Genomic DNA, 16,431 nt, shown 5'->3' with positions numbered 1-16,431 from the left:
AATAATACAGGTACTTTTAATAAAAAGTAGACTAAGGTCAATATAATAAAAAAGCAAGTGGTTATGAAGTACCTATTTAAATGTTTGGCAGAATTTCTTAACTTCCTTATTCAACAGAATTTGTAAAGAAATAACCTGTGCAAGGGGAAGCCAAAGATCAGGGTGAGCGCCCATTAAATCTTCAGGACAGGGTATTTTGTGAATAACTAAGTGGGTTAGCATGGGTTTTAGGTACTGTTGTCTATGACAACCTTAAAATTAAATTATCTAAACATTTATTTGAAAGATCCTTTTAAATATACTATCATAAACTTCATTGTTCACAAATGGACTTTGTGTGGGAAGCTAATTAGATCACTTTTCAATTTTTCAAGATTTTAAACAGTCACAATAAACAGATAAAATGAACCAGTACCAAAAATCATTCACTTTTTAAAATTAAAGGATAATTTATATACAGTGAAATTCTCCTCCTTTAGGGTACAGTTCTGAGTATTGATAAATATGTGTAGTCATATAACTACCACAACAATGAGGAATTGAGCAGTCCCAACTCTTTCGAAAATTCCATTATACCCATTTGTGATCAGCCATTTCCTCCAGCCCCTGCCACCTCAGGTCTGTTTTCTGACCATATATGCTTGCCTCTTCCAGAATATCATATGAAACCTTATGTATGTAGCCTTTTAAGTTGGTTTCTTTTTTCTTTTCTTTTTTTTTGTCTTTTTAGGCCCGCACTGGTGGCATATGGAGGTTCCCAGGCTAGGGGTCAAATCAGAGCTGCAGCTGCCAGCCTACGCTACAGCCACAGCAATGCCAGATCCAAGCTGCGTCTGTGACCTACACCACGGCTCATGGCCATCTCAGATCTTTAACCCACTGAGCATGGTCAAGAATTGAACCTGCATCCTCATTGTTCCTAGTCGGACTCATTTCCACTGCACCAGGACGAGAACTCCCGTAAGTTGGCTACTTTCTAATGCACATACAAGTGCCCCTGGTTCAATTCCTTGAGGGTTATGCCACTGTATGGATTTACCAGTTTGCTTATTCATTCACTGATTGAAGTGCAATTGGGTATTTTTCAGCTTTTGGTAGTTGTGAATAAAGCCCCTGTAAACATTCATGTACAAGTTTTTGTGTGAATATAAGTATTCGTTTCACTTGGGTATATGCCTGGGAAGTTTACATATTAGGCATGATTAGGTTTTAGTCTAAGAAAAGAATAGACAATTAGAACATGGGTCATATTGAAGCGCTTTTTTTTTTGTTTTTTTTTTTTTTGGTCTTTTTGCCTTTTCTAGGGCCCCTTCCTGGGGCATATGGAGGTTCCCAAGCTAGGGGTCTAATTGGAGCTGTAGGTGCGGGCCTGCACCACAGCCACAGCAACACAGGATTGAAGCCTCGTCTGGGACCTACAGCACAGCTCACGGCAACGCTGGATCCTTAACCCACTGAGCAAGGTCAGGGATCGAACCCACAACCTCATGGTTCCTAGTCGGCTTCGTTAACCACTGTGCCACGACGGGAACTCCTGGAAGCACTCGTTGAACTTTATAAGAAACCACCATGGCTACTATTGGGTAGCTCAAATTTAGTTAAAAGTTTGTGGTAGATGCTGAGTGTGATTTCTGAGTATCTACTGTGCACAATGAGAGTCAATATTTGAATTGTCACTTTATTACTTCCTAGCTGCAAATCATACTTTGCTTTTCTGGTTTTCCTTTAAATAGATTCAAAAGTAGATCCCATTATATCTTAATTTATTGTGCAAGAGTTAAGTGAATTTCTTAAAGGTTATCGTTTTACTAAGGTTCCTGGGCAAGATTTTTAACCTCTAGAACCTAGTTTTCTCTTCTGCAAAATGGTAATTATTACTCCGTAACTTATGGGTATTATTCCTTTGGCAGAAGAGTGTTCTTTTCTGTAAAATAACGATAAATTATTATTACACCATAATGAGGATTTAACGAAATGCTGCATAGAAGTGCTTACCATAGCACCTGGCACAAAGTAAATGTTAGCTAAAAAAAAAAAAGGATTTCTTTGAACCCAAACTTGATGTTATAATTTAAACATTGCTATCAAAACTCAGGAAGCACAGAAGTTGGTGCATTTTTATGACAGGGAAACATTCTGCTTTTTACATTACTGAAATTTGCCAAGGCTAAGTGGGTTTGGAATCAAATATAGTTTTCTTGTCGCACTGAAATTTAAACACACAGGTGGAGTTTGTGAAGGACATAAAAGTGAATTCAGGTTTCTTCTCTTTAACTCTTTTTCTTCATGTTCTAATTGTCTATTCTTTTTTAGATTAAAACATAGTCATGCCGAATATATGTTTCCCCTAATCTGGGAACTTCCATATGCCATGAGTGTGGCCCTAAAAAGCAAAAAAAAAAAAAAAAAAGGAATGATTAAGTTGCTCATTGAGCAGATGGAAGTTACTGTCTCATCTGAATGTACAGTACAAATCCTCACACCACATGTTAAGTGTTGTTCCCCCCCCCACTTCCCCCGGTCCTGATATTAGTTACTTCCTAAGCAGGTGCAATTGAGCCAGAGCTTTAGGCCATCAGTGAGTGTCAAGTTTCTGTCCATTGGTTCTCCAAGTGTAGTCCCTGAAGTGCATCCCTAGACTGGTAGTGTCATTGTCATCTGGGAGCTTGTTGGAAATGCAAATTCTGAGGTACCACCACAAACTCTGCTCCTGAGATGGAATTGGCAGTATGTGCTTTTAAGTGCCATTGCGGAGTTCCCTGGTAGCCTGGCAGTTGAAGATTTGGCTTCGTTCAGTCCCTGGCCTGGGAATTTCCACATGCCATGGTTTTGGCCAAAAAAAAAAAAAAAACCAAAACATCATCTAGATGATCTGATATGTGAGAAACACCGCATCTGGATACACTGAAAAGGGGTTTACAGAGGCTAATTTCAACTGTGAGGATGACATCTATAGCCTGTTACTTCATTGTGATTTTATAAAACAAACAAACAAACAAAATTCCTTTTTTTTTTTCATTTTTGGCCACTGTGCAGCATATGGAGTTACTGGACCAGGGATCAGATCCCAGCCACAGCTGCTAATTAAGCCAAAGCTGTGGCAACACCAGATCCTTTAACCCACGGTGCTGGGCCAGGGATCAAACCTGCATCCTGGCACTGTAGAGACACTGCCAATCCTGTTGTGCCACAGCAGGAACTCCTGATCTTATAAATATTTTAATTAACACTTTTTAATTTTTCAGGGCTAGGAGAAATTTCAAAAGTTCTAATTAAATAAGCTTATAAAGATATGTAAATAAATAGTTTACCAGTTAAACAGTGCTCTGATATAACATAAAACTTGCTTCCCTTAGAAAATTTATGAATAGTATTTATTCACTCTGCACCAAGATCAATGAGCTATGCTAAAATGGAAAGTTATAAATGGCAAAATAGTATTGGCGATAATTTAGAATGACATTTTAACATCTTAAGCCTGTGAATCTTGAATCTGTAACCTCTTTGGTCTGGAGCATGGACCTAGTTCAAGTGGAAACAAACTGTTTTCATGTTGGCTTTTTTAGAGCATTACTAATAGTTTAGGAATTAGTCAGTTTATAAACTGTCCTATTCCCAAATGTATTTCTAGTGCATTTGAAGCTTCCATGGGCCTCCGGTGTTGTTTATTTTACTGTAATAAATAGACATCTCTCCATCCTCATATACTTGGTCTTATAAAAAACACTGCAGCAGCCCTCCTTTGGGGAGGTGTGGCATATTATGCATGAGGTTGTCTTTGAGCAGTTTTAAGATCTAAGAAAGTCCTGAAGTAAGCAGTGTACCATCAGAGCTCCCGGCTGACCCGTGGGGTCTCCAGGCTGTCAGACTTTAGAGCCAGAAGTGAGATTTTATCACATGAACTTTGAAAGAGTAAAATCTAATATTTTCCTACCAAACCAAAGTAAACTAATTATCATTATATATGAAATCATGTCTGCTGATCAAGGTAAGTAGTTTCATTTTCTAGTGTATCTTTCTCACGTTTTTTTCTCCAGTGCGTATGGGTCAGTTTCTAACACAGCATGTTAAAGGATATGAGAGTTGCAGAATTTGGTTTTAAGTTAAGACTAAAGTTCAGAGTATTTTCAACTTTAAAATATGTACTATATTCATGGTTTTTGATTCTTACAGGAGGCTGTTTCTGGGTTAGCAAAATATGAGTTAAACCGTTGTTTCTCTGACTCATTCTTACATTATAAAAGTTTTAAAATTTAGTCACTAACGGGAGGATGCAGAGAAAGAAAGCAAATCTTTTATTCCCTTTTTCTCCCATTTCTGATGTGAACAAAGCTACAAAATGTTTACTGCTAATCCTTTTCTAGTGTTACTGCATGGGGTATTGTTCTGTTCAAGCAAATAGACACATCCCCTCCATCCCGGAATTCTTGCTTTAGCGAAGTTCAGGAGGTGCCTGTTACTTGTTTTTCCACATTGATAATTTCATAGAAACAGGCATGGATTTTTTTTTTAATTGTCATTAGTATTAAGCCACTGTTTTTCCCCTCCAATATTCTAGAGAGTATATTAATGAGAAGTTAACTTTTGAAGAGGCATGAAACTGTGTGGTAGAAGTGTAATCATATGATGGGAAATTTTGGCTAAAGATATCTTTTAAAACTAAAACGTGTTCATTTTGTGGTACTGTTTTCCCATTGTTTGTACATGAATATTAGCCTTCCTGAGGAATGTCTACACTGCTAAGTAAGATGAACTGAAGCTTAGAACAGGCAGTCTTCATAGTTATCAAGATTCTCTTGTGGTGTTATTCTTTCCTCCTTTTGGCCTAGGATGGGGACTTGAGGGGTGGGTTGCCGGAGCGTGGAAGCCCAAGGGCGGGGCTGGTCACAGTCCTGCAGCAGGGAAGCTGAGGCTCCCTCCCACAGCTGCACAGCGTTGGCTGGCTCTGCTCCCAGCTTCTAGTAGTTGCTAGAGATTGAGTAGCCAGTGCATGCCTGCCTTGGCTCCTTCCATTATCCAGGAAGAAGCCTCAATTCCTTTTCACGAGGTCTACTATTTGTATGATCTCTTTGCGGCTTACTGTAGCACTCTAAATAGGAAACTTTTTAAAAAACAAGCAGCAAAAGGAAAGTACTTTCTTTCTGCATTAGTGAAACTGAAACAGCTTCTGTCCCTTCCCATTCCATCCTCAGATAGTTAGGGATGATTGGAGAGACATAGTATTCTTTCCTGAAAGGTGGCCTCAAATGGAAAGAGAAGTGCTGCTCAGATTTTCTGCTCTAACGGACAACTCCCTATAGTGAGTGGCCACTACAATAGTGTGGGCTTGGAAGTTCCTTTTAAAGTTTTTAAACTGAAAAGACAGGAATGTAGCACTTCCTGCCCACACGACTGGGTTATTTTATTGCTGTTAAGTTGTCCAAGAAAAATTTTAAATGTGTGCATTTGGTGTACATGTTATTTGTATAAGTTTTATCTTTTTTAATGACTTGAAGAAATTTTCCTTTTTAAAACTTATGCTTGTAGACAAACTCACATGGAAATTGAAGAAAAAAAATGGAGTGTGAGGAATGATTCAATGGGAAGTATTCTTCAGTCTTTGCAGGGATGGTAATATGGTCTTTGTATACTACTTATTCAAACTAGGTAAATTAATTGCAATTCAAGATGACGATTTTAAGCTTGAACAATTTACCTTAGACACTTGAACACCATTCATTCAAAAAACAAAAAGGCTTTTTCCTAAGTACTTATAGATTTATCCATTCTGATCTACCCTCTAGTATTCATCTTTACTCTCTGTGCTATTTCTAATATATACAATAGTGAGCTAATTTTTATTCATTGTGCAACCAAATTTATATATATTTGGTTGCACCTGCAGCATGGGGAAGTTGCCAGGCCTGGGATCAATACTGTGCCACAGTGGTAACCAGAGCCAAAGCAGTGACAATCCTGGGTCTTCAACCCGCTGAGCCACCAGGGAACTCCTGAAGTATATTTTTAAAGGCCTTCACCTTGATTAAAATATGTTCTCTCTGGAGTTCCCGTCGTGGCTCAGTGGTTACCGAATCCGACTAGCAACCATGAGGTTGCGGGTTCGATCTCTGGCCTTGCTCAGTGGGTTAAGGATCCAGTGTTGCTGTGGCTCTGGCGTAGGCTGGTGGCTATGGCTCTGATTGGACCCCTAGCCTGGGAATCTCCAGATGCCGAGGGAACGGCCCTAGAAAAGGCAAAAAGACTAAATAAATAAATAAATAAATAAATAAATAAATAAATATGTTCTCTGACTTATACACTCTCATAGTCCCTGTCAAGTCCTGTTTAGATCAAATCCTTCTAAGAGTTTTTCCTCTGCTAATTAACTGAGGATCTGTAGCTGGCAGGTCATATCTTAAAGCAGGCAGGATGAGCATGCCTCTGAGAAGAAAAGTAGAGTTAGTCATGGAGGCTGGGCATTCTATATGGTGATTATTAAAACTTGGCCTGGGCAAACCTCTTTTTCCCCTCTTTTTTTTTAATTTTTTAAAAATCAATTTATTATTTTTTTTTAAGGCTGCACCTGCGGCATATGGAGGTTCCCAGGCTAGGGGTCAAATTGGAGCCGTAGCTGCCGGCCTGCACCACAGCCATAGCAACGCAAGATCCGAGCCGCGTCTGCAACCTACACCACAGCTCACGGCAACACCGGATCCTCAACCCACTGAGCAAGGCCAGGGATCGAACCTGCAACCTCTTGCTTCCTAGTCAGGTTCGTTTCCGCTGTGCCACGACGGGAACTCCTCTTTCCCCTCTTAAACAAAAAATCCTCTAAGTCATCTTTATGTCATTATTTAGCAACTGTTATTTCTTATGCTCAGGCCAAAAACTTTAGTCTTTCTTGAATCTTTTTTCTCTTATCAATCTGTCAATCAATCCTGCTTTGAGTGATATCAAACTGACCATGGCTTAATGCCTCCATTGCTACTACCCTGGTTCAAGCCACACTCAACTTTTCCTTGGATTATTCCATAGCTTCCCCTTCACCTAGGACCTCCTGAAGTCTGTTATCCACCCAGCCACCTAACTGCTCCTTTAAAAATGGAAAACAGGGCATTGTCTCTCCTCCTCCAAGGAAGTCTCTGACCTCTCAAAGTAGAAGGCCCTGCATTTCCTGACACCAGCCTCCACCCTGTTAACTCTCTGACCACAGTGTGCTCCCTGCTCATTCTGACCTATCCATGAAGTCTGAGAGGTCAAGTTAATCCCAATTATGAAGAACAGAGACAAAGTTGTGGGGGTTGGTGGGCATGGGAATGAGAATGGAGCCTGTGGAGGACTCAATAAATGGTTTTGTGTTTAGGAATTACAGGTTTCTGCTGGGAGAGAGGAAATAGATGGGAGTGGTTTTGGAATGTGAGACCAAGAAATTTAGGGACTAGTTTGCATGGAAAAAATTGTGGGAAGATGAAGAGAAAATATTTAAGATGTTTTGCTGTGTTCCAGCAGAGAAAAAATTTCCTTTTTTGTTTCCCTTTTATCCCTCCTGTATTTAAGACATTTCAGGCTTTGAAACTCTCCTGTAAGAGGAAGATAGGAAAAGCAAGAAGATAGAACAAAATGTAACAATCTGAAATGTTTCCTCTTAATAGTTCTTGTAAAACTTGATTGGAAGAGGTAGAAAACCAGTAAAAGCAATGATTATGCATGACAGATGTCTTGTATAGGTGCAAAATATGTGCTTGGAGAATAAAAAAGGAAGAACAGCTGACTGTTTATTTGAGTCAGGGAAATTTCCCCCCAAATAGGACACTGGAACCAGATTAATGTGTTTGAAGATAAGACAGTTGAGCTAAGGGAACCAACATATGCAAAAACATACATGATATGGTTTTGATATATGAAAGTAGTATTATTATAGGAATGGAACTGATCAGAATGTGGCTGAGCATTAGGGTGCATGGCTGTGTAAATAGCTAGGAAGCCTTTACAGGTAGGTTGATGTCTTAAGGTAAAGGGTCCTGTATGGAAATCGGAGTTTTTCCTACGGATCTTGCAGTCCCATTAAAGGATTTAAAGCAAGGGAGTAATAAGATTGGTGTCATCCTTGAGTGAATTAAACAGTTTAAACTTTTTCTTTGCAGGAGCAATCGTATTAGACATAACTAAACATGACTGACGTAATGCACTTTTAAAATTCAGAATTAGAAAAATGGTTATATTTAACGAATTGGCTTATTTTTCTTCCTAACTTCCTTCCTGGGTCAGTCAAAAAATATATATAGAAAATGCAAGATAAGCTAGATGCAGTATTTGCTTTTTAAGTTTTGCGTAACTTGAAACAATCCCCTACACTGTTAGATGCTAAATACACAATGCTATTGTGCTCCTGGTCTAGAAATCTAGCCAGGGGCAAAATATGAGGCCTGCTGGTCTGATTACACAGCAACAAGTAAGGAAAGCAAAATCTATGTAAGTTGTTAAACATTAGATTTTAGTAAAATGAAATTTATATGAATGTTTGTCTTAAAAGAGTATCAAAATAAAAATGAGAATTGGGATAGATTAGAGATTGTCACCAAGCCCTTTTTGGAAAACCATGTATCTTGTCAGATTTTTTTAAAAATTGCCACTACTCCTAAGGTCTGCATCTACCTGTGACTTACGCCTAAGCAATGACACTAGAGCAGTAAAAATTTCTCTAACTTATAAGGAAGTTATGTAACTTTCTCACGGTCACACATGTCAAAATTTTGACCTTTTAACCTCCAGTTTTCCTAATCTACCCTGTTTTTTCTTTGGGGGGGAAGATGCCCTTCCAGATAAATAAGCCTTGCTTCCCAGGCCTAGCTGATCCTGGCCCTGGACTGCAGTGATAGTATTGGTATGTTTGAAATAAGTAGCTTTCAGGTTGAAGGACTGACTGGCCTTACTTGGTAGAGTTCATTTTATCTGTTTTTGCCATGAAGGTAAATTTTGGTTTGAAAAGTGAACAGTGTCAATAACTTCAAAACAAAGTAAGCTGAGAAGCAAAAGTTGGCCAGTAATTTTAAGTTGGCAGTGTGAAGTAGGCAGAAAATCATAGAACTTAACTTAAAGAGAGCATTAGGTTAGAATGTTTTGGCTGCTGGAAACTAGGTTGAGAGAAATTTAAGTTTAGAAAAATAAACCGAAAAAGCAAATACAAAATTAATGAAAATCAAGCTAGGTCAGGAGGGATTTGCTTATAGAAAGGATGTGTATTTTTCCCTTTGTGAAGAGAAATAGTAGTTCATTCTTGGTTGCTGTGATTGACATAATGAAAACATTCTATTTGGTTTTAGCAACATCCTTGTCAAACCTTATGAAACATTTTGGCCAGTTTGATCTTCTCTCTGGGCCTGCAGATAAATTTATTGTGAATAAATGGAAAATAGTTTGGCAGTGGGTAAAAGGAAGAGGAAAAGCCAAGATTCTTGTTATTTTATAAACCAGACGTCTTGCATAAATGCGTTGGCTAGGAGAAAACCATCTTTTGCCCTTCAAGTTCATTTCTACCATCTGTTTCTTTTTCTTTCAAAGTTTATGAAGTCAATGAAAAATTTAATTTTATTGTTTTCAGCAGTCTCTTCTTTTATAGCAAAACTTGCCATCCTCTCCATCAACCAAAAATAATCTCCGTCTTGAATTCTCATGGTTCCTAATTAGTAGCTTTTTATAAAAACTAAAGGATGTCTAGTTTTTTGTTTTTTGTTTTTTTTTTTCAGTAGTGAATTCTAAAATAAGTTAGTCTTACTTTATCTACCAGATGTTGAAGAAGGCCTCACACTTGACATATAAGTATTGGCTATGACTTAAACTGAGTCAACTGATATTGCAAGCCTAAACCATTTTTATCAAAATTTCAGAGCCTTCATGGTATCCCCACTTTAAGATATAATTTTGGTGGAACTTTAGCTTAACAGCTTAAAATTATGAAATTCATCTTATACAACTTTAACTGAAAATACCAATTTGATCCAAGGCTGTAACCATGACTTCAGGAAGGGTGGTTCTTAACCTTCACTGCACATCCTGCAAAGCTTTATTTTTATTTATTTATTTATTCATTTACTTACCTATTGTCTTTTGTCTTTTTTTAGGGCTACACTTGTGGCATATGGAGGGGTCTAGGGGTCTAATCAGAGCTACAGCTGCCAACCTACACCACAGCCACAGCAACGCTAGATCCGAGCCGCATCTGCAACCTATACCACAGCAGATGACAACTCCGATCCTTAACCCAATGAGCGAGGCCAGGGATCGAACCCACAACCTCATGGTTCCTAGTCGGATTCATTCCCGCTGCACCATGACAGGGATTCAGCCCAGGTATTACACTGTTGTAGTTCTTTTAAAGCTCTGTAGGTTGGGAACCACTGACCAAGAAGCATGATCTATTGGCTTATTGGTTCACATTCAGTAGATAGCTGGGGAAGATGATTTTTGTGTAAAATATTTGGATGGCAAATGAAGCACTAGCATACTAGTCGTGGGATTTAGGCCAATAAAAAACTAAAGATTATGTCCTATAATTTACTAAATACATTTTTATTTACTAAATACATTTTAGAGTGATCTGTAAGCCCAAATGTGCTAGATCAGTTGTGCCAGATGCTGCCAGAGCTCCCTGAAACCTAGGTTTTTCCTTGTCCAAGGTCAATTGCTAGCTGGAGTTTGAACCAAGATTGATTCTAGAAAATTATAATATGAATATATTAAACATAGTGCTATAATAATAATGTCATAATATTATAGCATTTATAGCACTAATCCATGGTGTGTTGCCTTGATAATCTAGGTCAAGGTCTACAAACCTTTTCTGTGAATGGCCAGATCACGAATATTTTAAGCTTTGCGGGCCACAGTTTCTGTTGTAGCTACTTTGCCCCCTTAGCAAAAAGCATTATACACAGCATTATAAGAATGAGTGTGGTTGTATTCTGATAAAACTTCATGAACAGAAATAAGTTGTGGACCAGATTTGGCCTGTGAACTGTGGATTGTAGACTTCTGATTCAGGTATATTTTAATCTTCCCACTGAGGGACTCACAGGCTGTAGTTTACAGTTCCCTGACTGAAGAACATTTTAATCTCCCTACCTGAAAGCAGGTTAAAGATCTTACTGATCCTACACAGTTCCTGGCACTGATTCTATTACAGTGCCCTCTTGCAAAGTGCTAAATACTCTTTCTTTCTTTTCTTCCTTACTTGCTTCCTTCCTTCCTCTTTCTTTCTTTCTCTCTCTCTGTTTTTTTGTTTGTTTGTTTGGTTTTTTTTTTTTTTTTTTTTTTTTTTGGCCATACCCACAGCATATGGAAGTTCCTGGGCCAGGTATTGAATCCAAGCCACAGCTGCAGCAGTGCCGGATCCTTTAACCCTTTGCACCGGGCTGGGGATCAAACCCATACCTCAGTAGACCAGAGCCACTGCAAATGGATTCTTAACCCACTGCACCACACATTTCTTTTTTTTTTTATTATTGAAGTATAATTGATGTACATTACATAAGTTACAAGTATACAATATAGTGATTCAAAATTTTTATAGGTTATATTCATTTATAGTTATACAATATTGGCTATATTCCCCTTGTTGTACAATATAGCAAGGTGCTAAATAAATGCTTATTGAATTAATACCTACATATACCTCTTAAGGTTTGTTCTTTTATCTCCAACCTACCCTTATAACCAGTCTTCAAGTAGGGGAAAAAGTTGGCACATATTCCAACTATGAAGAATAAATGCACTTTAGTTCTTTGAATTCTGTGACAAGGTTTTTGTTGTTTTGTTTTATTTTTTATTTTGGAGGTCCCGAGATAGTGGCAGGTTGTTAATTGCTGAATGTGGGGAAGGAATAGAAACATGATTCCCTGAGGACATTTATTACTATCCTTACTTCTTAGAGCAGATTCTAAGTAAAACTCAAAAGTATTTCTTTTTCTTTTGTCTTTTGTCTTTTCAGGGCAACACCTGTGGCATATGGAGGTTCCCAGGCTAGGGGTCTAATTGGAGCTACAGCTGCCGGCCTACGCCACAGCCACAGCATTGCAGGATCTGAGCCATGTCTGTGACCTACACCACAGCTCATGGCAACACTGAATCCTTAATCCACTGAGTGAGGCCAGGGATTGAACCCGAAACCTCGTGTTTCCTAGCCAGATTCGTTTCCGCTGTGCCACAGCAGGAACTCCAGAAGTATTTCTTAAACTTGGTTTTGTGACAACTTAGGGGGTCTTTAACAATTTAAAGATTATGTTTAGTTTCTCAGGACAGTGTTTCCATTTACTGGAAATACAGCTCCAGGTCCTAAGCTCATTTCCAGTGCAAAATACAAACGGGCCTGACAACAGGGCCATCAGTTACAGTGGAAAGAGCACTGACCTTAGAATCAAAATCCCTGGTGTGACTCTTGGATTTACCACTATTTACTAACTTTACTTTCTTGAACTGTAATTTGCAGATATCTGTCCTACATACCTTTTATAGATACTGAAGGCGAAACACAGTATGACGTGTGTGAAAGTTCTTCTTGAGTTCTCTCTGACCTCTCCTTGAACAGGTCTCAGTCAGGTGGTTGCTCTGTAGCTGAGAGCCAAGCAGGGATAGACTAGCATGGAGTGAACCCAAGGGACTCTGCCCATTGGCTTCCAAAGGGAATGTCTGAGAGTCTAGGAGAGCCATATACTAGAAAGAGATCAGAAATCTGAGCAACTGAAGAGCAAATGGGGAGGAGGTTCAAAGCTGGGAAGAAGCAAGGAAGTATGGCTCTGTCTCTGTCTGTTTAGTGACTCCAGATAAGAGTCTCATTCTTATCTCATGTTTCTTTTTTAATCTCTTTGTTTTTTTAATGTCTTGGCTATTTTGAAGCTTTGGTCTTGCACAGTATTTGCTGAAATAGAGGCATAGGATCATGGCAAATAGCTATAATGTAATGAAGATGTAATCACTTGGTTACCTGCTGTCCAGAAGGTCCTTACAGACTGTATGTAGATATGACACCTAACCTCAGCCTAGTCACTTAACATCACCTCAGTTGACTCATGTTTATAATGGGCATAAAAACGCCTACGTTATCTCATAGGATTCTTGAGAGAAAGAAACGAAGTAATGCATATAAAGTGCTTCACATACTGCATACTTGGCATAGAATAAACTGTAACATGTTATTACTACTATCATTACTAGTAGAACAGTACTAGCGTTTGCAAGCAAATTTGCTGTGAATTGTGTAAGTTTTAAAGCCTATTAAAGCCCAGGTCATGGTAGTTAATATTTTTGTGAGATTCAGGATAAATATTTGTCTGTGTGTCTGTGTTTACTGAAGGACATCTTAGCATCAGCGCATCCCTATTCGAAGCCATGCATGGCCCTGCATTTATACAAACTCCTCTTAGTGTCCAGAAAAAAAATCAGTCGAGAAAAGATTATTTTGAAAAATAGGTTTTGTTCCCACCCCCCAGGAGTATAGCCTTTTCTAACAATACTCTGTTGTAGATGGGTTATAAGTCTTCTGAAAGAAGTCAAGCTCCTTATCTAATAAAGTGTTTTGCCTGATCTTGGGGTTTAAACCCACAGGGAGGTCACAGAACAAAGAAACAGTTTTATCTCCTGATGACTCAGCAAAAGTAAAGGCCAGTGATGTGCTTTTATATTCAGAGGTCTTATGATACTTGTCTCAGTGAAATAAAACTTCCAGCATTGTTCTACATATTACTGTTCTCCACATTGTTAATTATTGTAATATTTTACGTCCTGTTTTATAACTACTTTAAGAAAAGAAAAATTCCCTTTGGAGATTTTTTTTGTGTTTAATAAATTGTAGGTGTTTGCGTGCTAGGCTGTGGGATTTTGCAGGTGAAAGGAAGAGGCGGGTGGAGAGAATAAAGAGGAAGTGAATTGGCAGGGTTACGGAATATAATTTCACCTGATTTTTTAAGCCAAGGGCTACCACAATTTTAGACTCCATGTGCAGGACTCAAGCATCCTGGGTCAGCCAGCAATGCTGCTTTTATGGTCAGTACACTGTGGGGTTGTGCAGCATTGAAGCGGGGGCAGCAGGGTCATGTTCAAAAGCCACCGCCAGGTTGGACTTTCAGTTCTCACTTTGAAAGTCAGGGTCATGAGGGCAGCCAAGATGATTATCAGGAAGTCAGGAGCAGTACCTTTAGTGGAGATGGGAAAGTATGGGAAATAGCCCTAGCCTTAGCTGTTGGAACATGGGAGGGAGTCCCAGGGGCAACTTTTCCCAAGAATGTGTTCTAAGACACTTAGTTCTGTGGGATGTTAACTTGTAATAAGTGATGAAAAGGTTTCCTGGACACATACTGGGTTCAAAGTAAGGGTGTGTGTGTGTATTTTAACTGTAGGGCTCTTCACAGCCTCTAATATGCCCACTGGCATCATAAATGTATAAGATAAAACTGTTAAGTGGCAGGTCACAAATATGTCATATAGAATCATGGTTGGTTGGTTGGTTGGTTTGGTGGAGTAGTGGAAGGAAGAATTGAGAGATCCTGTTCACAGAATCTACTTTGGGGAAAGTTGTCCTAGGGCATGTGACCTTGCTCTGAAGATTGCTGTGACTTGTCCCCTAGGCTCTTTAAGGACTGCTCTGAGCACAGTAGAGTCCTGAAGGAATCCACAAACACCCAGAAACTTGTCGATGCTCTTAATAAGGGCTTTTCTCTCCCTCTATCCAAATATTTATTTCTTGATGCTTGATTATTTGATATTTATTACTTAGATATTTGTTATGTGATATTTGTTACTGTTGTTCATAAAATTAAGGCAATTAGTCCTTCTTATGTGAAGAAGGACAAGTGACTTAATTCATAATTACTAGACCAACAACAAAATGGATCAAAGTCTTTTACAACTGGCCTTTCATGAGGCAAAGGCTTTCTCCCCATTTCCTTAATAGCAAATGAAATGATATTTTGAAGAAAATATCTAAGGAATATATCTGAAAACTTGAACAATGAGGTTGGAAAATGCATCAGGAGGAGTGTTAAGACTGACCAAACCTGATGAACATCAGGGCAAATTATTCATCCTGAACAGTATTATAGACTCCTAAAACCATCACACAAAAAACTCTATTCTTATATTCTTACTTAAAGGCAATGTTCTCCTGTCACATTAGTCAGGAGCCTAAGTAAACATTATCCTTTTCTCCTCTCTTTCCATCTCCCCCTTTTTAAATTGAAGTATAGTTGATTTACAGTGTTGTGCTAATTTCTGCTGTGCAGCAGAGTGCTTCAGTTATATGTATATATACTTTTTTTTTTTTTTAATGCCTACACCCAAGGCAATTGGAAATTCCTGAGCCAAAGATTGAATCCAAGCCACAGCTGTGGCAAGGCTGAATCCTTTAACCCACTGCACAGGGCCAGGGATTGAACCCGCACATCTGCAGCGACCTAAACCGCTGCAGTTAGATTATTAACCCACTGTACCACAGCTGGAACGCCTAGGGATTCTTTTTTCTTCTATTCTATTCCATTATGGCTTATCATAGATCCATCTGTCCCTTCTTAAGCCAGGCCCTTACTGATTGTCGGAGCCACTCCCTCCTCTTCATCTTCTGCCATTGCCATCAGGGCAGCCTCTTACCTTGTATGTGGGATGGCGGCACAGGCGGGGGCCTGATACCTATGGAACTGAAGGTATCTCTTTAGGAATTACCTGAGGGTGAGGATTATGTCTTATCTGTTCTCCTGTCCCCCGTGATTAGCAGCGTACCTCACACTTTTAATTAGGGAGTTATCACTCTGGTACATGTAAGGAGGGACAAGAAGAAAAAAAGGAAGAATAGAATAAAGTAGAAGCTTGATGGGTTTTGTTACTCATCATTTGGATATTCTCAGTGCTCATAAAAACTGACTTTAAGTGATCATAAACACATAAGTGCTTTTCAGAAAATGATTCATTGTTAAAAACCAGCAAAATTGTGCTTAGGAGTTCCCGTCGTGGCGCAGTGGTTAACAAATCCAGCTAGGAACCGTGAGGTTGCAGGTTCGGTCCCTGGCCTTGCTCAGTGGGTTAAAGGATCCGGCGTTGCCATGAGCTGTGGTGTAGGTTGCAGACGTGGCTCGGATCCCGAGTTGCTGTGGCTGTGGTGTAGGCTGGCGGCTACAGCTCCAATTAGACCCCTAGCCTGGGAACTTCCATATGCCGAGGGAGCGGCGCTAGAAAAGGCAAAAAGACCAAAAAAAAAAAAAAATTGTGCTTAAAATCAAATGAAGAAATGTCAAGTGGAGGAAAAATGAAAAAAAATTTATGGAATCTAGGACACATGTTTGCAATCATGGTGAAAGCATGAGGAATAATGATTAAATTGTTTAAGATTAAAATGACCTATGGTAAATTCTACTCTACTTCAAATGTCAGACATCATTTTATCATTACTAATACTGTTATCATCTTTAA

The 16,431-nt window shown here is 39.0% G+C and overlaps 1 protein-coding gene across 5 annotated transcripts in view; it reads left to right on the top strand.

The window, feature by feature from the left end:
* The window catches only part of FGD4 (FYVE, RhoGEF and PH domain containing 4), a 190,253-nt gene that overhangs the window by 103,268 nt on the left and 70,554 nt on the right, over window positions 1-16,431 (top strand). Inside the window, exon 1 of one of the 5 annotated variants that reach the window (XM_047787252.1) lies at window positions 3,733-3,988. The exons of the other annotated variants lie outside the window; for them this stretch is intronic. Coding sequence (XP_047643208.1) covers window positions 3,898-3,988 — 91 coding nt within the window. The 5' untranslated portion in view covers window positions 3,733-3,897. Of the gene's footprint in view, window positions 1-3,732; window positions 3,989-16,431 lie in introns of those variants that run through there. 5 annotated transcript variants of the gene reach the window in all.

Source organism: Phacochoerus africanus, chromosome 7 (assembly GCF_016906955.1).
Source record: "Phacochoerus africanus isolate WHEZ1 chromosome 7, ROS_Pafr_v1, whole genome shotgun sequence".
In the NCBI taxonomy this organism is placed as follows: Eukaryota; Metazoa; Chordata; class Mammalia; order Artiodactyla; family Suidae; genus Phacochoerus; species Phacochoerus africanus.
The sequence above is the reverse complement of the archived record's forward strand: the minus strand, read 5'-3'. Positions and strand labels throughout refer to the sequence as shown.